Here is a 22,382-nt window from a genome sequence, read left to right as displayed (position 1 = left end):
CCAGTAGATGATGTGAGATTTTCATCAGTTTATTTCAGGTAATTTGCATTTCATCACAAACAATGTGACAAACTCGCTGCAGACTGATTGCGGACTAAGTGTTACTTCATCTTGAGACACCAAAGCTGTTTTAAAGGTGGCAAATTTCCTCAAGTTGTTCCTCAAGTTCATTGTACGCTATTGCAGTAATTGCAGTAAATGGCCTGTATTTATATAGTGCTTTACTAGTCCCTAAGGACCCCAAAGCGCTTTACATATCCAGTCATCCACCCATTCACACACTGCTAATGGCAAGCTACATTGTAGCCACAGCCACCCTGGGGCACACTGACAGAGGCGAGGCTGCCGGACACTGGCGCCACCGGGCCCTCTGACCACCACCAGTAGGCAACGGGTGAAGTGTCTTGCCCAAGGACACAACGACCGAGACTGTCCAAGCCGAGGCTCGAACCGGCAACCTTCCGATTACAAAGCGAACGCCTAACTCTTGAGCCACAATCGCCCAGTAGTACCACAGTCTCCAACTACTTTTTCCTAGTGTGACTGTAGCACAAGGGGTCACCAGTTTTTTCATCAAGATGCACAGATGCTACATTTAAACCTTCAAATTTTAAAAGGGCTTAAACTGCGATGAAAAGAAATCATAGTCAATTAAAATTCAATCTGATTTGACCTTTGTTAACAAGTCTACAGCTTATTTGGTTTGTAAAAAGCACATCAACATTATTCACTTACTAACACGTTAGACCTGTGTCTCTCTATCCTGTGCAACTGACATAATTTCATGTCCGACCAAGCCACGAAAAAGCAAAACAATGAGTCACCATCACTGCCTATGGGAAAATAACCATCTGCTCTTAGTTGCACTTTGCAACTCTGGAATGTGATATTTGCATCATGTTTACTATGGCTGGGGCAAAACACAAAACAGGAGTAGAAGTATTTCCTTCTTTAAAAGCTTTGTTGAATAATTTGCTTTTAAGATGCTAACAAGCAACCGCAGAACAGAAGCGAAGCTGTTTGTAGCAATCAGAAGAAATCAGGAGAGGCCGCTGCTCCCTCTGACAACATGATTACAGCAGTGTTTATGCACGTTATGAAGCAGCTGTGAGTAAATGACTTAACAAGTTATTCATACTGCATTATGTTGCCATGCAGTGAATAAAAACTAAAAGCAAGGACAGGGATTAAACTGAGAAGTGATGTATGCTGTTTAGTAGAGGGATGTATCACTACTACTAATACAACCGAAACTCTGTAAATACATCCAAACAAACTCGTTTCCACCATTTATAACACAGCACGTTCAGAAGAACGCTGATAAAAGTAATGAACCTGAGTTTAAATGTGCCCCACTGCACGATTTTAAAGGTTTTTGTAATTATTATGCAATTATTAAAGCAATAATGACTTTATTACATCGCAGATGATGTAATAATATTTTTGTCTATCAGCCATTCCAAAAACAATATTTCTGTGCAATGAAGTACTTAACTACAACTATTTCTACTCAATGAATTATGTTCTGGATCACAAAAACCACACAAAACAAGAAAACAAACCGGCTGTTACTCAGTGTCTTCCACTGTGACTAAGAAGTCGTGTACTGCTCAAGTGCTACCTGGAATTTCATGTCTCGACATGACAGCTTGCAGCCAACCGGCCCAGTTTACACAGAGCTATCTGATCTACCGACCTTTTATCTGAATCCAAGCAACATAGTCAAATGTCTGCCTGGTGCGTGAAATTAAACATGAGTCAGTAGACTTTCTGTTAGACACAAACAAACCAAAGGCCAGATGGTTCAGTGTATAGTACCAGATGTTTAGCAAACATTTAAGCTGGTGTAACCTATGATGTTGCCTACCTTATACTTATCTTGTATCAAATAATCCATCACATAATCCATATTTTGAGCTCGCAATCATGGAACTCCCAGTCAGCATGATTTCTGAGGCAACACTTTTGAATTTTAACAGTCAAAAGCTTAGCTTCCAGCTTAGCTGCTGCATGGGCTTGGCCTAGACCATTTCAGAGGGGGCCACTGAAAGCGTCTACCAACCCAGTGCTGGTGGATTTCATGAACTGAGCCAGCGCCTGCCGTTTGCCTTTAATGAAGTGGATTTATCAGAGCTTCGCCATCGAGAGAGGAAGCCTGCTGCGTCCATAACCTGTTGCAGATATTTTCAGAAACAGGCTTCCGGAAAGTGACGGCCCAGATCTTGACATAAATGGACTGGCCCTCCTGGCTTTTGCCCTGAAATACCAGATGGCCTGTCCCAGCCCAGGCTGATAAACACAATTATCATTCCAGCTCATTCTGAGTGCGAGTGATAAGTCTCCTGTGCTCCAAATTCTACATATAAATCACAGCAGCAGAGCCCTCCGTCAAACTTATAGCAACACTGTTGAGAGGTCATCTATGGTAAATGTGCTGAACGTGTGGAAACTAAGCTGTGAATCAAAAGTGTGAGAGGTTTGTGAAGAAGCACGGTAGTGACTGTGCAGTGCCTTGTGTTTGCAGCAGGTCGTACCTGGACTTGCTCCCCCCGTACAGCTGTGTCGCCTAGCAGCGGCTCTGCAGGCGGCGTGTTAATCGTTACAGACTTCTCCGAGCGGCTGTCTTTGCTGCGCGACTTGTGCCGGTCCCGGCTTCGCTCTCTGAAAGAGAAAGTAAAAAGCAAAAATCACGATCAGTGAGCGCATTGTATGGTCTTTGCATTCCAATATGAATCGCCTTGAGGCGGCTGTTGTTGTGATTTGGTGCTATAGAAATTAAACAGAATTGAATTACACAACAAGGAATTTGAAGACATTCTGGTTTTCTAGAATTCAAGTGCGTGCAGAGTGAGCATAAAGCCTAAATATCTGAATCACTGTCCATGAGGTCTTCCAACCATGTCAGCTGCAATGTAAGCGCTACAGTAATCTGGTATAGAGCGAGAGCGGCAGGTCTCTCCATCCTCCACCCAGCATCACCACCACTACCACATGGCGCCGAGCCCACTCTGCAGCCCCTTTAATCCCTTATCCGTCTCCTTTCTCCTAGGCAAACACACGTTATGCTCTAATTTTAGTAACACTTCCAGATTAAAATACAGTAAATACAGTACAAATAAACTGCTTTGTTCAGCTTTTATGTGAGCAGTCATATGCTTGAGAACCTTTGCTGGACAATGAATGAGACTGACAAGACCAGAGCCGAGGCAAGGCTGTCGGATCTAACCTAGGTATGAAGATTCAGCAAGATTACTGACTGAATATGCAGGCAAATAAAGAAGAAATTACATGATTTTTCTTGTCTTCCCCTTCTTTTAAAGACAGAAGGATTGTTCTTGATGCTGTATTCTTTGTCATGCTAAATGTTAATGAGTTTCCTGCAGTCTCTAAGCTTGTTGTTTCCTCGTAATCACTTCTTATGCAGGAGCAGCACTGGAACAGAAGTGTAACAAATCTAATTTCCACAATGGAGAAGGCTTTTGTGTCCTGCTTTCTATTAAGACACACAAGAACACAAGCAGTCCTTTTGACACCCACATGAACTGATCCTTCTGACCTCTGTTTATTTACATCAAATGCGGAGAAACATTAGCATTAATTTAGCAAGTGTATATACTATAAAACCAAAACAATGACCTAAAAGATCCTCAATTGGCCTGCAGAATCAACAGGAACTGCACACTTTGGATTCTACATATTTATTTGTTCTGATATTAATATGAAATATTGATGCGATCAGCTTCAATCTTTGCTGTTACACATTAACCATCACCATCAACCTTACAGTGACCTATGCAAGAAAAACTCAAGTGACCCTTGAACACTACTGTCACACAATAACCATTCATATTCATAAAGTACAGGATATCCTGCCTTTGGTAATGGAGGAAGCCGTATGACTGACAGCAGTGGAGCTGTTATGGTCCAGCAAGAGCTGCATTAGATCCAAGTGTTTTCATTAAAGGGTGTAGCCCAGTCTGCCTTCCGCCTCTATTCTTGCCCTTCCTTTTTAAATATGGACTCGCTTTCCTGCAGAAAATCACGAGAGCGACGAACATTTCAAACCTGCACCGAGTGAGAGAAAGCTCATTTTCAATAGCCTGCAGCAATCCAGTTCACAAAGTGACTGACATGTTCTTATCTAATAAATCCAGGAGATTAGGAGGTGAATGTAGGCCTTTAAATATATTACCACAATCATTATTACTTTAAATATTATTACAACTAGTGTCATTGCTGTGGTGATGGTTATTCCAGAGGGAGCGCTCATCAGTCAAACGTCAGCGCTGATTATACTTATTAATTGGAGAGAAAAGCTGTAGAGGAGGAAGCAGGGAGGAGCAGCCGGGCTCACAAAGCAGAGATCCTATTTCAAGATCACAGTCAGAATAATAAGGAGGTCTGGGAGACAAGTAAGGAGAAGGTAGCAGCTACAAAAGAAGAGTGGAAAGGAGCAGAAAGTCACATTAAGAGCAAAATAAAACAAAAAAACTATGCTAACTAGTCACGTAAACGGGCTTACCACCTAGAGAAGTAATCAAACATTTCTTCTACTGAAAAAGAAAAGAATCATTTACATAATTATAATAATCACTTTATTTTACTTATTCAGAAAACCTTCACATCCACTCCTAAAACAGACCCCCCCCCCCCCAAATATGTCCCCAGTCACACATGTCTGCCAGTCACCAACCATCTGGCAACTTCTGTTAATGGGGAAAATTCCCCAACCATTTAGTCTTATTGAAAACACATTTTTAATTCAGATTTGATAAACACATTTTCAAAAAAAGAAATAAGTAAACAGAACAAGAAAAAATCAAATTAACAATATATTTTCTTGATATTTAAAATCAAGATTCCACTCCTCCTTATCAACTCCATGTCCTTTTCCTATGTCTCCATGTCTCCAATTAGCCTTTCTGTGACTTCTTGGCCTTGGAGAAAAAGTAATGCAAATTAATAATGCAATGTGATGTAAGGAGCTCTCTGTTTGGTTAGAGAGATGATGATGAAGATGGCTGACCGGGTTTTTCTAGGTTGCTGCTTGTGTCAATAGCTCTGCCTTGACATTAACTGAAGAGAGCCCCGATCTTGAAGTGTGCACTTTGTGGAATCACCTGACCATCTGCTGAAGGTAACACGCAGATGTGGCTAAGACTAGCATCGCTGCATGTAGCCATACTCTTTAAGACTCATGTTAGCTTGGAAAAAGATTACATCCCATCAGTACTAGTGGGCTGCCATTTTTAGTAAGCTAATCTGCTCCTTTTAAATGAAGCCTGAATCAGCTAGCACAGTTAAAACAATAGCTATAACCTACAGCCTTTAATAATAATTAATTATGGAAACACTGTCTGTAAACAGTCTCAGGAGTCCACCTGTTACCACATAACCTTCTGATACCTACGATTTAAAATAATTGAAAAAGAGTGATTACAATGATACCGATCAGTCCATCATTCCCTGTATTATTGTTGTCTGAAGCTAGACTATATGTGAGACTACATGCGCAGTTTTATTTTTTACATGACAGCCATCTTTATGAATGCAGTTTGTAAAATCCCACAACACATTTATACACACATATATTCATGTATTTAAAATTGCTCTTATTATATATTAAATTGTCAAATAATTAATTGTTTTTTTAATATCTAATAAGTAAAATACATTAAACATTCATTTGTAACTGATTTGACTAATAAATAAATAAATTTATGACATAAGCAATTATTAATTCATGAATGCTTTATTTCAAATGTGTGTTACTCTATGGTAAATCAGACTGACTTGGAATTCTCAGTTTTCAGTTTACATCTGTCTCTTTACAGTTTCCTTTGAGCTTCACTGCAGTTTGGAGAATAAATGGTGATAGTTTGCAAATAAGTTGGTGTCTTCCATGCAAATTACAGGAAACTGTGGTAAAGCAAGGAGCTTTTTGGTGCAACTGATTTTCACCTAATGACAGCCAGCAACCTCCAGAAACCACTCGCCAGCCGGTTGGGATTACATATGTTTTCTAGCAACCAGAAAAATTGAACTTTCGAGTTGTGACAAACTGAAACTAAATTTGTCGCCAAATGCAGTGATCTGATTGGTCAGATCTGTTTATTCAGATTCTAGAAATTGGGGGGGGGGGGGGGAATCATCTTCAGTTTAAAAAAAAAAAGCAAAAACAACCCTGACCCTCAACTGCTTGGAAAAGACAGACGATGCATAAATAATAAGATAAAAGATAATGTCAGTTAAACCCCAGAAACTGAACAAAAAGCAATTAAGAATGCAATAAAATATGCAATTTGCAAAGTAACACAGAGGCGAGCAAGCCTGCGGACAGCCCAGCAAGTGGTTTCGCAGACTGGCCTACCAATCTGTGTACCAGCCTCTCCCCTCTTCCAGCACATTTTCTCATTCCCCCTTCAGCAACATCCTGGGATTACTGCACTGTATGGATACCTCCTCCCCCTTTGTCTCTCTTACCACATCCTCTTCCTGCCTCATTAGCATGCAGCTGGCTCACTGATATTCCAAAATTGTGCTGCTATGATTTGATTAATGGGATTTGACTTGCAGCGTGTATCCCTGAAATGGGTGTGGCTTTTTGGAAAACTGACAATGGATGAGGCAGAGTCCTGCCAGTTTGTCTCTGGAAGCAGTATTTCCCTCCAACACCTGAGGACGAGTGTGTTCTCCACCTCACACAGAGGCTAGTGAAAAAGTACAGCCAACTAGGGTGGCATGCCAAACTGTCTGTGGACCAATTTGTCCTCTCTTTGGCTGGCAGAGTAACCCACACACCTGTGCGGCACAGAGCTTTGTGTCAACACAGCAATCTGAGCCAAAGCACTAGTGTCCAGATCAGCCACCACCAACAGCGACAATGGTGACACAAGTCCAAACCAGCACATCACACACTGAGCTAGCAGTGGTGTGAGCAAACAATCACCACTCTGTCTTACGTGAACTTGGATTTTCATTCAAACTGACACACAAGTCCCAGAAACTTCATTTCCAAAGAACTAATGATGACCAAAATCCCCATGGGAAACAAGGTTTTCCAGCTAATTGTGACCGCAACTGGTCATGGTTTGTAGCTGCCCCTACCTCCTTCCTGAAATCTTTCAGGAAGTTTTTCCATTCCACAATCACCGAGCGCTTGTTTATAGGAATCATCTAATTGTAAGAGTTCTCTCTCTCTCTAATACTGTACAGTCTTTATCTTACATGAATCACCTTGAGGCAGTTGTTGTGAACTGATACCATATAAATACTTGATCTGATGTTTTCACAGCAGCTTAAAAGGTCAAGAAAGCCTCGGAAAAACGTTTATGGGCATATCCATAGTCTCAAATTCCCTTTGAACATGTCTTAGTTGGGAAATAAAGCCCAGACTTTGAGGTCAGTTTATTGGGGGTCAAACAACCCAAACAAAACAGTGAGAAAGGATGAACATTGATGCCTTTCTCAATCCTGATTGCAGGTCTGATTCTTTAGCAATCCCTTGTTAATTCCTTATGAGAGGGGGGGAAATATAAGGTATTCAGCATCTGAATCTACACCTATTTATTATCTGTGAGTTTTAACACAGTGTAAAAACAGAGCAAAAGTCTGTCTGCTGAAATCTCTCTTTTTTTTTTTAGTTCTCAGCTATAAAAAAAGACAGTACATGGTGCTCAGATCAACATATTGTTGCCTAGACACGCCTGAATTCATTAAGCTTCTTGGTAGCTATATTACTTAACCATAAGCTTACCATTAGATGATTCTGAAGATTGTTGGCCTCCTGTTTAATCGACAAGGTAATGAGTCACAAGAAGCCTCTGCTGTGCTGTCTAAACCTGATCTGAATGGGCACTAAGTGAGATAAGTCTTTGTGTTTCTCTGATCCAATCTTAACCTTCCAGTTGAAACAAAAAGTAAACCGCTCTGCTTTAAGAATAATATCATGCAGGAACCTTTGAATGGTATTAAAACTATGACTTAATATTAGTTGAAGTGACTCTGTCCTGTGTGAATACTGGGTGCTGCTCTGTAATTGGAGTTACAGCAAAAGAACCAATCAAAAGAACCAATTTTACACATGAACAGCTGCTAATATGTGATTTGCAAGTCTATAGTCATTTAAATGCTTAAAATTGAATAAGTGAAGGAGCCTAGCTCTGGAGAAGTTCTGAGAGCAAAACTGAAGAAAGTTAAATTAGCTCTGCATCAAAACTCCACGCTCTGAAAGTATGAGAGGAGAAGCTCTTTAGGGCAGCTGCAATTATTATATTTGCAGGTAAAAACACAAATTGTTAGGATTTACTTAGAAGCAGCCTATTTTGAGTAGCAATTATTATGGATTGCACCTGTTGGAAAAATGGTGATTCAAGTACTGCAATCTACAAACACGTTCAATTCATCTCAGTTTAGTTTTATTTATATAGCCCCAAATCACAAGTTACATTGCAAGGTAAAGTCCCAACAATAATACAGAGCAAACCCCAACAAACAAGCACTTTGGCAACAGTGGGAAGGAAAAACTCCCTTTTAACAGGAAGAAATCGCGGGCAGAACCAGGCTCAGGGAGAGGCGGGGCCATCTGCTGCAACCGGTTGGGGAGAGAGAAGCAAAGCAAAGCTTTGGATAGCTAAACCTGTGCATGTGCATAATTTGGTTGTTTCACTGCTAATGTCATGCTCTAAATACAGAAATACACTAATTAACTAAAAGCAAGTAAGAAATTGGTGTCTTCAGCATGTTTTTGTGCCAAAAACATGGCAACAGCAGATCTGCAGACAGATCTGCTGCTGCAATTATTGGAGGGACAGGGGAATGTATTGTTGACAACACCAATAGAAGATGTCTTGCAACAGGAAGGGGTAAAAAGCCAGCAATGAGGGCGATCATGGCTCAAGAGTTGGGAATTCGCCTTGTAATCGGAAGGTTGCCGGTTCGAGCCCCGGCTCAGACAGTCTCGGTCGTTGTGTCCTTGGGCAAGACACTTCACCTGCCGCCTACTGGTGTTGGCCAGAAGGGCAGATGGCGCGATATGGCAGCCTTGCTTCTGTCAGTCTGTCCCAGGGCAGCTGTGGCTACAACTGTAGCTTGCTTCCACCAGTGTATGAATGGGTGGATGACTGGGTGTGTAAAGCGCTTTGGGGTCCCTAGGCGGGACTAGCTATACAAATACAGGCCATTTACCATTTACCAATGAGGGGGGAAAAAACTCCAAAAATCCTGCAACTTCTGTTACTCAGACTCTAAGCAAATCCCATTCTTCTATCATGTCCTAGCAAATTACACACATGTACCCATATATAAGGATATTGTTCTTATCTGTTATTTCTATGGTTGTATGCACACAAGTAGTGAGCCCACTCCCACATGCTTGCATCTGTTCCTGGCATCAGGGTAATTAGACGACAGCGATCCGAAGCAGCTTCACGCATGGCACCCCTTGGTGTAAAAAGATTACCTTCCCGCGAGAACAGCAAGGGGTTTCAAAGGCAACAATTTAGTTTTTTCTACATTAAATTAGAGGCCAGCCGGTGGCTTTGGCACAGTCACGGTAGGACCGGAGGAGCAGGGAGCGGAATGGCGCCTGGCAGGGATGCCCATATGTCTCTTTCCAATTTGCTGTCACTCACTTGAAAGAGTGCAGCAAAAGAAATAGGAGAACACAGGTCTCCACCACTTTCCTAAGCACTGACCTCTCCCCACTGTCTTTGATTCCATGCTAAGTGAGAGCACTTTTGCTCAGTTTAACTTTGAGCTACAAGGACACATTGGTGCCCTGGGGAATGCAGACGACCAGGGAGCGAGTGATATCCCTGCGCTTTCTCATCCTCAAAGAGCAGCATTGACTACATTTAAAAAATGGGAGGAGAAAAGGGAAGAAGGGTGATCACAGAGAGCGGGGGCAGCTGCTGCCTTCATATCACGATTGGCCACATGGGAGCAAAATGTTTAATGATGAGGAGAATGAAAGGAAAGAGATAAGGAGGGCAGGGCTGAGGGGGGTGCAGTGTGAAGAGGACAGAGGCAGAAAGTTGCAGACAGCATGACAAATCCCTTAAACAGCAACAGGTGGCAGCTAGAGTGGGAAAGGCAGGCACAAGTACTCCAAAAGATATATGGCAAACAAGCTGGAGGGGACTGTCATTGACCTGGGAGGGGCTGTTATGGAACAGGATCCTGTTCTCCAGTTCTCTACTCTCATCTCCTCTCTGAGTCTCAATGTATCCGCTGAGCCAGTCAGTCAGGCCTCTTCAGCACCTGTCTCCTGCTGCCTTCCTGAGGCCTGTCAACCACAGTCATTTGGCTGCTGACAGACTAATGCGCCTCCAGGAGCTGTGGGCTCCACACATGTTTGGCCAGAGGGACAGACACAGATACACAAAAGGTGACACTACGGAGGTGGACAAAGACACAGAACAGGACAGGAAAACAAATGCTCAGAGTCAGAAAGAAAATCACAAAAGGAAAGTACAACAGATCCACTGATTTACTGAGCCGCCAGAGGCTCCAACAGGGACAAAGTAGTAATACCGTCCTCTCCAAGACATCTGTAAAAATCCTTGCTTCTTCTATCCATCTCCTAAAAACTGATTTTGCTGTTAACATCTACTACATCTATATCTACTAACCAACCAGTAGTAATCGTATCACATCCACTATCACTTCAACTTCACATAATAGGCACCAGCTCAGGCATGTTTTACTGAGGGAAATCCTGCAGCCCACACCAACACTTCACGTAAACCAGAGTCAGGAAAAACCGTAATAACCAACTGGCAGGACTTACCCATGTCTGTGGGATCCCCGGGAGCGCCCCGAGTAGTAGGAATATCCCGAGTAGGTGGACTCTGTATCCATGGTGATGCAGTCCTGCTGAGATAGCTGGGCTCAGGGCAACACAGAGCCTGCTCTACTCAACCGCCAGCAGAACGAAGCAGAACCTGGTGTGCTGTCTTGTCGAGCTAGAGGTGATCGATTAGATCGCTCAGGAGGATGACAGAGGTGTCAGCTGTCAGCAGTCAGGCTTGAAAGCGACCCTGGGGGCGCCCGGTAAGGAAACATTAACCTGCAGAGTGGAAGGAGGGGACAGGGGGAGACAGGAAAATTTAAATTCAAAATGTTAAGTCTCTGGAAAACCTGTCCACATCTATTGGCGATAGAGACAAAAACCCAAATCAAGCATTCAAGTCACAAGCTTTTTCGCCACATCTATTTTCCTCTAGTGCATAAATGCTCAGCGTGCCGACGTTTATCTGCAGCTGCATGACAATCACTGCCTCCTAGCTCCAAACCTGCACAGTGACAACACTTCCCATAAAAGGCAGTTCCCAAGAGGTTACACTTCAACTGAGCATTCCAGATAAAAGAAACGCCGCTATCCCGAAACAGCAATTTGCTCCTATTCCCATTAGACTGGCGACTGTTGTTCTGAAGCAGCCTTAAGTCTGTGACACACAGTAAACAATTTATGCCCGGCACTGACAAGCTCCGTGATGAATACAGAAAGAGTGCCATAGAGATAAGGCTTATTTTCGAAGGAGACGTCAAAATGAGAATGAGGTGTTGCCAGTTTGGAAGTGAGTCTCAAAGAGCTGTGATAGCACAGGAAATTCACACAAACAGCAGTTTCACCTACATGTCTGTAGATATCTGTAAAATCCTGGCTTGAGAAAAACTGTCAAAAATACTGGTGGCCTCCAGTGCTACCCCTTAGCCTTTTAAGTTAACTCCTACAGGACTTGCTTAATGAGTTACCTCATTTACAAGAAAACCTGACCACCTTGAGGTCGAGGTCACTGAGAACTCTGAGATTTGGAGTCTCATATATGGATCCTGGATTCATATGCAAGACCCCCTTTGTCCTGGTATTTCCTCTGCTTCAATAGCTGGATGCTACAAACACAAATTCGGCTCCTGTTACAATTGTGTCAACCCAGGATTAGACTATTAGGAAGTGAACTCAGGCCCTTGCAGCCTTATAGTATATGCCTCACCAGCTCAACCAAGTGCCCTCAGTGTGGATTTAATAATAAATATAAAGTACAATTATAATTTATCCTGCTTGAACTAGATTGCACAGGCATACCTAATGAAGAAGTCAACAAGTGTGGCTTTAACTAGTAGGAATGCATGGGAAAGGTTGTAGGGTGGTAATGGGTTGTGTTGTGGTAATGGGGATTATCCTGATATAATATAAAAAAAAGAAAATGGTCAAACAATAGCAATGGAATTTTTTTTTTGAAACTGTGAAACTGAAACTGAAAAGTGTCTCATCTGGAAAAGGGTCCAGTAGAGATTAACAGATGGGCTGGTTCTGCTTCTGCAGTGATGCAGGATGCAGACACTGTATTGGTCTGTAATGGTAATCGTGAATGTGAAAGCAAAGCAGTCGAAGTACATCCATCATGAGCTTTGTTTAGTGACCAAAAGAATGAGACCATGGATACATGCAGCAGACATGAGTTTCCTCCAACGGGTGCCTGGGCTATCTCTAAGGCTCTCCCTTAGAGAAAGGACGAGAAGTTCTGCTAGCCACAAGGGTCTCAGAGTAAAGCTGCTACTCCCCTACATTAAAAGGAGCCAGCTGAGAAAGTTTGGATATATGACTAGCAAGCCTCCTGGATGCCTTCTTTGTGAGGTATTCCAATCATGTCCTACAGGGAAAAGGCCCCAAGTCAGATCCAGGACCTGCTGGAGAGGTGATATTGCTTGGCCCAAGTGTCCCGAGCTGGATGAGGTGGTCAGGGAGAGGGCAGTAAGGTCTCTGCTGACACTGTAACCTGGATTAGTGGTAGAAGATGGATGGATGGATGGATGGATGGATGGATGGATGGGTGGATGTATATACAAACATTGTTCAGGTATATTGATGCCTTTATCCAAAGCCCTCAACAAAACAGTGATTGCATCAATTATAATTCTCAGAATTTCACTGGGTAATCTTCCTCAAGAAGATCACATAGCTCTAAAAATGCTCCAGCACTTTAAAAAAGCAAAATGACAACAAAAAACAATAGATTAAAATCATATACCGGAGCAGGTAGAAGGTTTGAAGGATTCATTACGGGGAATATAAGACGCCTTTTATTGGAATGGTTAGAGTTTGTATTCACAGGTGTGGAGAGTGAGATACATTTGGCTCAGAGTCAGATTAAAAGCACAGTTCTTTTTTTTTTTTTTTGCCTGTCCCGTTTGGATCTTTAGCCATCAGAATTGTTGTCTGAAGGCCAAGAAAGATGCCAAGTGGATTTACTTTATCAAGTGGATCATCATGGCCTTGCCTTATTGGTCCATTTGATTGACCTTTATTATAATTATGTATTTATTTTATTTTCGTTTTTTAAAGACGGGACAGACATGACTGGGGGATAGGACAGTGAGAAAGAATGAAAGAAAGAGAGGGAGAGAAAGAAAAATAGAGGGGAGAAGAGATGGTGAAAAAGGGGGGAAGAAAAAAGGAAGAAAAACAAAACACCTGGATCACCTGTACGGAGATAAAAAACCAGAAGGGAAAACAAACAACAAAGAGCAACATAATAAAAACAACACCATCACAATAAACTAGCTAACAATAGATAACAGTAAATACTTTTGTAATTTCACCTGTTGAGAATGAAAAAAGAAAACAAGCAGAAGAAAACGAGAGCAATAGAATAAACAACATCACGATAATATATGGGAATATAACTGTAAATACTAAATATTAAACATTATTGTGCAGCACATAAGATCGACAGCGCACAGTGTGCTTTGAGGTAGGAGCCAAAAAGGGTGTAGTTTGTGTGTGTGAGCACCCGTGTGTACAACTGTGAGCATGAACGCGCTTGTTTTTAAAAGGTTCCTTCATGTAATGATCTGCTAGAGGGTTTGGGGAGCTACAGCCCCGTCCACCAGGGCATGAAGCAAGTATGGAGGAGATCAAAACTCCAGACATCCAGAGGCCCTCAGAACACAAGAGACCAAGGAAGACCAACAGAGGGGCAGCCGCGCCACTATCCCGGAAAGAGCTGAGGAGAGTCCCAGATGAGGGGTCACTCAGCAGCCGCCGAGCAGAAGCTAGAGGGGCTTGCAGTGACGTGCCCGTGAGCTCTGTCGGCAGCCAGCTGTGCCAGAGTGACCGAGCCCCAGGCCGAGAGGCCAAGGGCACCCCACCCCCGAAGTGGCCCGAGCAAGCCCCAGGCTCCAGGCCCCGATAAGCAGCCACCAAGGGGTGAGCCGGTGTGTACCTAGACGCCCATCCCCGGACACAAAGAACCACCAACGCACCGATGTCTGAGGGCGTCTGCCACTGGTAGGGGAAGTGGTGGGGGAGATAGGCCTCCATACCTTGGAGGACCTGGGATGTCCCCAGAGAGGTGGCATCTGATACCCGACCTGACATATGGACACAGACAAACAGGCACACACAGATACAAACATCCATTCCCACCCTCATCTCTCATATGCAATTACTCAACACTCACCCAACATGGAGACAGACATAGAGAGACACTGTACACACAATCACACTCCCCAAGCGTACTCCAAGCCCCGGGTCTAGGTACCCTTGCCCCTGGAGGGGTAAACTGCACCCAGACCCAGGTGGTGCTACCCTTTTCCCTGGGGTGGGGAGAAGCAGACCGCTCCGATTCCGCAGCAGCAGGGAGGCCCCACATTCCAGACCCCCGCTCCAACAGGCCGCAGAGAACGGGGGTGTGTGAAGACTCCAAACCTCCCTCCGCCCACTCATATATGGTGTTGATGCATGTGTGTTCTAAGGTGCCTTTAAAACCCAGGAGGGTTTGAGAGGTGGGCAACGACGCCAGGGGTGAGGTTGTACACCCTGATGGTCTTTTGGATTGCGTGTAGCGTGCCCACCCCCAAGATCCTATATGTATGTGTTATGAGAGCGTGAGTAATGTGAATGTCTAAGTTGTGAGATAAAATTGAGGCACAAGAAGCCAGAAGGGGACAGAAGGGGGGGATGCCTCCCCTGCACTCTGGTGATACATCTTTACCCCAAGGCCCTGCATGTGTGGGTGATTGTGGTGGAGCAGGAAGAGGGAGGCAGCTGGAGATGGGGAGGGAAGGAAGGGAGGGGCAGGTGACCCCTCCCTGGGGCCAGCTCACCTGCTGACCCCAGTAGGCACCCCCATACTCTGCAACCTGCCAGGGAAAGGGGGCCCAGGCCCATCTGGACTGGGGCCCAGTACAGCAGCGCCGCCCGGCCCCACAGAGCCCGGGACAGCCTACCCAACCCCACCTCAGAGAAAACTGCACCCACCCCGTCATCCACTCATCTTCCAGACTATACAAGACAATAGACGCCCAGGCTGAGATCTTCCTCCACTTCTCCTATATCTCCCCCTCCTGCAGAGTGAGTTCCTGAAGAGAGGAGAGCTCCTGCAAGATGTAATAACCTCCCCCACCAGTTGAAGAGCCCCCCAGGTGGCTCGATGCACCGGCAGCACCCTGCGCCAGGACTGGGCCCCCATACACCCACCCACAACACACCAACCAGGACCCAAGCCCCCGAGGCCCAGCCAGAGCCCCAGCCCAGAGACGGAGCGCCCCCAGAACCTCACGCCCGTCCGGGCCCACCGAAGGGCAGCCAGGCTACCAGGTCAGTAACCCACGTCCGTCAGCACAGACCCTCCCCTAGCCCCGCTGCACGCAGCCACGAGGAAACCGTCACCTAAGAGCCAACAGAGCCCTTAATAGGCCATGACCGCTACCCCGGGTTGAGCCCTCCAAGGAAGATGTTCCTGGGGAACCCCCCGATGCCCTAAGCTTATCTCTACCCCCAACCAATCACAACAGCGAAGGTGGGACTAAACTATGACCCCCCACCCCCACTAGGTGATGGAGCTGATCAAAGGAGCCCAGAGCAATTGATCTGATGTGGTGGCAGAGGCTGTATCAAGACTAATGTAATCTAATAGATAATAGATTTCTATATTGGTTAGAATTAAGATTAGTTTTATTTTTCCAGTTCATGAGGACTGTTTTCTTGGCTATGCATAGGGCAGTGAAAACCATATGGGCGATATTCTTTTCTGTAGTGACATTATCTAAGCTGCCCAACAAACACACTAAGGGGGAAGTTGGAATGTTACATTTCAGACACTTCGATAAGTCTTCACATATCTCGCGCCAAAACGTCTGAACTGGTGGACAGAACCAAAGAGTGTGGATATAATTGTCCGGTGAGTTGGTTTGGCAGTGTGAGCAGTTGTTGGTAGACGTAAAGCCCATCTTGAACATCCGATGACCTGTACAGTGCACTCTATGTAGTATTTTGTATCGAATTAATTGAAGACTGGGATTTCTAATTAGATGAAAGGTTTTTAAGCAAATCTGAGACCAGAAGTTTTGGTCTAAGTTAACTGATAAATCCGCTTCCCATTTTGCAATAGGAAGTGATATTGATTCATCTGTTTTAGAAAGCATTCTGTATATTTTGGAAAGTAATTTGGGGGTTTTAAGATTAAGAAATTGAACCACACTTGGTGGTGTTTGTAGTTAAACTTGACCTGGTTTAAATTTATTTTTTACTATGGATTTAATTTGTTGATATTCTAAAAATCTTTTCTTGTTGAACCCATATTGTGTAACTAGTCTGTCAAATGAAATAAATTCTGTTCCTTCTGATATATGTTCTAAATATTTGATTCCTTTACTACTCCAATCTGAAAAGTTTATCATATTATTGTTTTGTAATATGTCAGGGTTTTCCAGATAGGTGTACGTTTGCATGGGATTAATGAAGGCTCCATCAATTTTAGAAACTCCCACCATGCTGTCAGAGAAGAGCTGATGTTGACGCTTTTGAAGCATTCATGTCGTTGGATGTTTGAGCTGATAAATGGTAGATCTGAAATCGCTAGATTATTGCAAAGTGCTTGTTCTACATCTAGCCAAGGTTCATCTAAGAAGGTATGTTTTAGCCATCCTGAGATAAACTGAAGCCTGTTGGCTAAGAAGTAGTGCTGAAAGTTAGGTAGTTCTAATCCTCCTTTATCCTTGGTATTTTGTAGTAGGGCTGCTCAATTATGGCAAAAATGATAATCACGATTATTTTCACTGAAATTGAGATCTCGATTATTTGACGATATTTATTTAACCCTTTAAGACCTACCATAGAACCAAGTCTGCCAGAGCTTATATTATGTTTTTACATGTTGTAGTGCCATTTGTGGGAGCATTTCAAGTTGCTATACATCAATACAACTGTTATAGCCCATATTTTCATAATATGTATGTATTAAGTCCATAGTAACTACATTAATTGCAAAAAAGTGCAATAAACTACAAAAGAATTGAAAATCGTTTTTGTTTTTTTTTACATATATTTCTAATTGGAGAAATTTAAGAGGTTTATCCCTCAAAACTTTAAATACAAAAAAAGTTGCAAAAAATAGTTTACAACAACAGGAAATTTAGTTTGAGTGTCTTCATAGTTTTATTTTGGATATACAGCAATTTTTATATACTGCAGGAAAAACGAAAAACAATCCTATGATGCAAATTTGCAAAGAAAGCAGCAGGTGCATCAAAATAAACTATTTCCAGCAGTGCAATTCGAGTTCTAAGCATCCCAGCAACTATTCAGAAAAGTCAAACATGACTTATAAAAACACCAGTACAGGCTTTTAAGGCCTACAAGTAAAAAACTACATTTTCTGCGAAAATGACGTCACTTCCGGTTTCGGGCAGGAAATGGCGGACATGCGATAGTTAGCGGTGACGTCTGTTTCAATGTGGGAAGTGTTATGAACAGCTGATCGGATCGGCAAAGCGTGTTTCTGGAGTATTATGTTTTTGTTCCTGCAAACGCTTTTTATGCAATTTTTGCAAAGCTATATGTGGAAGGAAACCGTGACTTAGGACAAGCTGATGGCATAAGATTTAAGTTTCATATGCAAAAAAATTATTGCGCTAGCTTACATGGTTCAGGTTCTACAGGGATTTAAAAATAGTTACACAAAACGGAGCGTGCTGCTCTGACCGGCTTTAAAGGGTTAACAATAACAATGTATTGAATAATGACTTTAAAAAATAATATAAAACAGTGTGCAAATACTGATAACAGTGCAAATGTTTGCAATATAAGAAATAAATTAAAAATGTAAACATCTATGTTTAGTGAACTTTGCAGTGTTGCTCTGTGGTGCAGCTACGACACCGTAGCAAAGTTTACACACTGTGTCTACTTGATCCACGTCTGACTCCGCGAATCCATAATGTTTCCACACTACTGAAGTTTTTTTTTTTTTTACCTCTTTTCAACCAACAGCAGTCACTCTCCTCTCCAAATAACTTCTGCTTAGCTTTCCAAGAATCCCTCGGGTCCTCTTAATTGTTGTGACGCGTGTTCAAAATGCAGAGAGGTGCGCTCGATTTGCCACACGGAGCAGCGCGAGAGTAAAGCATGAGGGAGGGGCTAATAATCGGCTCAGTCATTTTTAATGATCGTTGAAAGCCCAGATCGTAATCGTGATTAAAATTCGATTAATTGAGCAGCCCTATTTTGTAGTGTTTTTAAGCTTATACGTGGGGGTTTATCTTTCCAAAGGAATTTGGACATGTATGAAGCTAGAGATCTGAACCAATCTTGTGGCGGTTTAGTTGGGATCTTTGAGAATAAATAATTTATTTTTGGTAAGACCATCATTTTTATAGCGGCAACCGCTATAAAAATTGATATGGGTAGACATTTCCACCTAGCCAGATCGGCTTCTACCTTCTTTAAAAGTGGGATATGGTTTAATTTAGTTAGATCTGCAAGCTTGGGAGAAACATTAATACCCAAATATTTTTCCAATTGCAGTGGTGTAGAAGAAAAATTATGGAAGGAGCAATTAATCGGAAGGACTGTAGATTTTGACCAGTTAATTGAGTAATCTGATATTCTTGCAAAAGAGTTTATCAATTCAATCACCCCAGAGATATTGGTTTGTGAGTTTTGGAGAAAAGTAACACATCATCCGCATAAAGGCTGATTTTATGTTTCACGTTCTTGCATTTTATGCCCGTAATTACTGAATTCTGTCTAATTGCTGCTGCTAGTGGTTCAATAAAAATTGCAAACAGTGAAGGGGAGAGTGGGCATCCCTGCCTGGTGCCCCTCAGGAGACAGAAGCTGGAGGATGTTTGGTCATTTGTTTTGACACAAGCTGTTGGGGAATTGTATAATATTTTTAACCAGTTAATGAAAGAGGATCCAAAACCAAATTTGTGTAAAGTTGCAAATAGAAATTTCCAGTTAACTCTGTCAAATGCTTTTTCTGCATCTAAAGAAAATATTGTAGTTTCAAGGTTTTTACTGTATGAGTAGTCTATCAAATTAAGTGATCTACGTGTATTTGTTGATGAGTGCCTACCTTTTATGAAACCAGTTTGGTCAGGATGAATTAAGAGGGGGGTTATTTTCTCCAGTCTCTTTGAGAGAGCTTTGCAGATTATTTTAAGGCCTACATTTATAGGGGATATTGGACGATAGCTTGAGAGATATACAGGGTCTTTGTCTGGTTTTAGCAGGAGATTAATGTTTGCAGAATTCATATTTGATGGAAGTCACAGTTCTGTAGTAAGATGTGAGTCACAGCTTGAGGCGTGCTTGTAAATACATTCACATAATAAAGCAGCAGGACACACACACACACACACACACACACACTACTCCGAGGGAGATGAAATACACAGGTAGCTCAGACTAAATCTAATTTCTGCCTGACTCTGCACACTGAGCCTGTCTGCCTACACCTGACATTAAACAGCTATAAACTCTGTGGAGTGGAGAACAAATATATAGCTTATAGGGCTGGGCCATATTATACCGTTCACGGTAATACCGGTATAATGTTAGGCAACGATAGGAAAATGAAATATCGCGATAGAATGGGAGTAAAACGCGCATGCGCAGTGCCTTTGTTTTCATACGCACATGGCCGATTGTTGAGTGAAACAGATGAACCAGAATTGGTTTGTAAAAATGGTGCAACTTCCGTGATGTGGAACTGGTTTGGTGTTTGTCCGTCAGATACACAACAAAGCACATTTTTTTGCAGAACATGCAAGCGGGCCGTCGTTATTGTCGTATTTGTCGGACTAAGATGCTCTTAAATCTGGGAGTAATCTGGGTCCTAAACTCCATATGCTTCAGGTCAAACAACACTGCAGCATCACTTAGAGTTAAAAACTGTCTAAATTCTTTCATCTTTAATAAAACGATCAGCATTGCTGCTTTACCAGGTGTAACTATAAAGTTTAACTTCCAGGCATCCATGAAAACAAAAGTTATTACATTTAACGGAGTTAGAAGTTAGCAGGAAGCTAGCGGAAGTTAGCTCGCTAGTTTCGCTAGTTACCTAAGCATGATATTGCATGTTCTGACTGAGAGATTTCTGAAAAAAATCAAACGTACAGCTCTGCTATCACTTCCAACATAAATGAAGACAGGAAACTAAACAGCAGTGACGTTTGTAGGGTTACTGAAGTTGGGCTAGCTGGTATATAATGATGTGCTACGTGATCGCTAGCGACACAGCTATGTTAGCATAACATAAACAGTGAAGCTGGAGGACGAACACTAACACTTTTCCACTTATAAAAGTTAACGTGAAGGTTCTTCATGGGTAGAGACAAATGCAATCGCATGGCAGGATGCTGTAAACGGACCAAACTTCAGTCAGGAGAACAACTGAGATAATCCATCCACAATACGAGGTTAGTCATTAATATACTGCAACAACATGGGAATAGAGCAGCTGCCAGAGAATTCAACATTAATGAATCAATGGTACAGAAGTGGAGGAAGCAAGAAGAATGAGTTTAATAAAGTTTGATTTATCTGACTGCTTTGTTTCGCTTAATGTGCCTTATAATCCTGTGCACCTTATGGTCCGAAAAATACGTACTGCACACTGCAGTTTAATGTTGCAAAGCACCTCTTTTTAACTTCAGTGGATATTATACATGGTTATGCTCAGGATGTGTCAGCCCATTTCTACTGGAAATGCCTTTTGGTTAAACTTTCAGCAAGGAATTTGCATTTGCACTGTTACATTTTTATAAAGCTTTAATGTACATAAAAACCAGCTTCTTGTTTAAGTGAAAATAAATGGAAGGTTGTCTTTTTGCGCTAGTAATGTTGTGGAGTTGTATTTTGTCTCGCATCAATTATATCGTCGGTTATATCGTTATCGCAAATTTTCAAATATATATCGTGATAAATATTTTTGGCCATATCGCCCTGGGCCCTGTGCTTCGTACGTCGCTTACTACATCCAAGATCAAATGAAACATCCAAGACCAAATCATCGCGCTAACTCTGAGCTCGCTATTCCGGTTCCCCGAACACACCTGTTGTTGACGATTAGTATAGCTGGATGAAGTAATGTGAGATCACTGGGTGGCCCAACAGGGGCTACGCATCGATAGTAGAAACATTGATCGGCAACCCTTTGATTGGTCGGCGAAAATGTCGAAGGAGCGCGCTCGGTATTTTTCGGCAGCAGAGCAAGAACTCTTGAGTGAGGGATTTCAGGAGTTTCAGAGTTTAATTAAAACGCAAGGGAACACTGCAAAGGCTGCAAAAGCAAGGAGAGAGGGCTGGCAGAAAGTTGCTGACAAATCAAACTCGTAAGTAATTCAATAATAACAATAATAATGGAGTGGATTTATATAGCGCTTTTCAAGGCACCCAAAGCGCTTTACAATGCCACTATTCATTCACTCTCACATTCACACACTGGTGGAGGCAGCTACGGTTGTAGCCACAGCTGCCCTGGGGCAGACTGACAGAAGCCAGGCTGCCATATTGCGCCATCGGCCCCTCTGGCCAACACCAGTAGGCGGTAGGGTAGATTTATACGGGGGCAGGGATAGCTCAGTAGGTAAAGTGGTCGCCCCATGATCGGAAGGTCGGCGGTTCGAATCCACTTAACGGCTACACTGAGGTACCCCTGAGCAAGGTACCGTCCCTACACACTGCTCCCCGGGCGCCTGCTTAGTGGGCTGCCCACTGCTTCACTGAGTGAATGGGTCAAATACAGAGAAAAACAAGTAATTTCCCCATGGGGATCAATAAAGTATCCATTATTATTATTATTATTATTATTTATCATATCACACCATATTATCCAATATTATATTACATTATATTATATTATAATATGTTATATTATATCCCCTTTCACATTAGAGCCACAACAGGACCCACTAGAACATGGGAACAAGTAAAAGTGAAATATAAGAATATTCTACAGAATGGTAATATTTATCACTTATACTGCTTTTCGTCTCTTGGAAAGAGACCCTGAAATAATCTGTTTGTTTGTTTATAACAGCAACCAAGAAAAGGGCAGAGCAAAAAAAGACAGGTGGTGGTCCTGCACCCC

General features: G+C 42.6%; 1 protein-coding gene across 3 annotated transcripts in view; it reads right to left on the bottom strand.

Moving 5' to 3' along the window:
* Positions 1–22,382, bottom strand: part of LOC308394209 (vang-like protein 1) — a 70,861-nt gene that overhangs the window by 29,617 nt on the left and 18,862 nt on the right. For 2 of the 3 annotated variants that reach the window (XM_080878433.1, XM_080878434.1), the window contains exons 2-3: positions 10,790–11,068; positions 2,535–2,661 (exon numbers count right to left, since the gene is read on the bottom strand). In XM_080878433.1, the coding sequence (XP_080734559.1) occupies positions 2,535–2,661; positions 10,790–10,860 (198 nt within the window). In that variant the 5' untranslated portion in view covers positions 10,861–11,068. Of the gene's footprint in view, positions 1–1,867; positions 2,020–2,534; positions 2,662–10,789; positions 11,069–22,382 lie in introns of those variants that run through there. The other variant, XM_080878435.1, reaches the window with a different exon arrangement.

Source organism: Rhamphochromis sp. 'chilingali' (genome assembly GCF_963969265.1).
Source record: "Rhamphochromis sp. 'chilingali' genome assembly, chromosome: 3".
Classification (NCBI taxonomy): Eukaryota; Metazoa; Chordata; class Actinopteri; order Cichliformes; family Cichlidae; genus Rhamphochromis; species Rhamphochromis sp. 'chilingali'.
The sequence above is the reverse complement of the archived record's forward strand: the minus strand, read 5'-3'. Positions and strand labels throughout refer to the sequence as shown.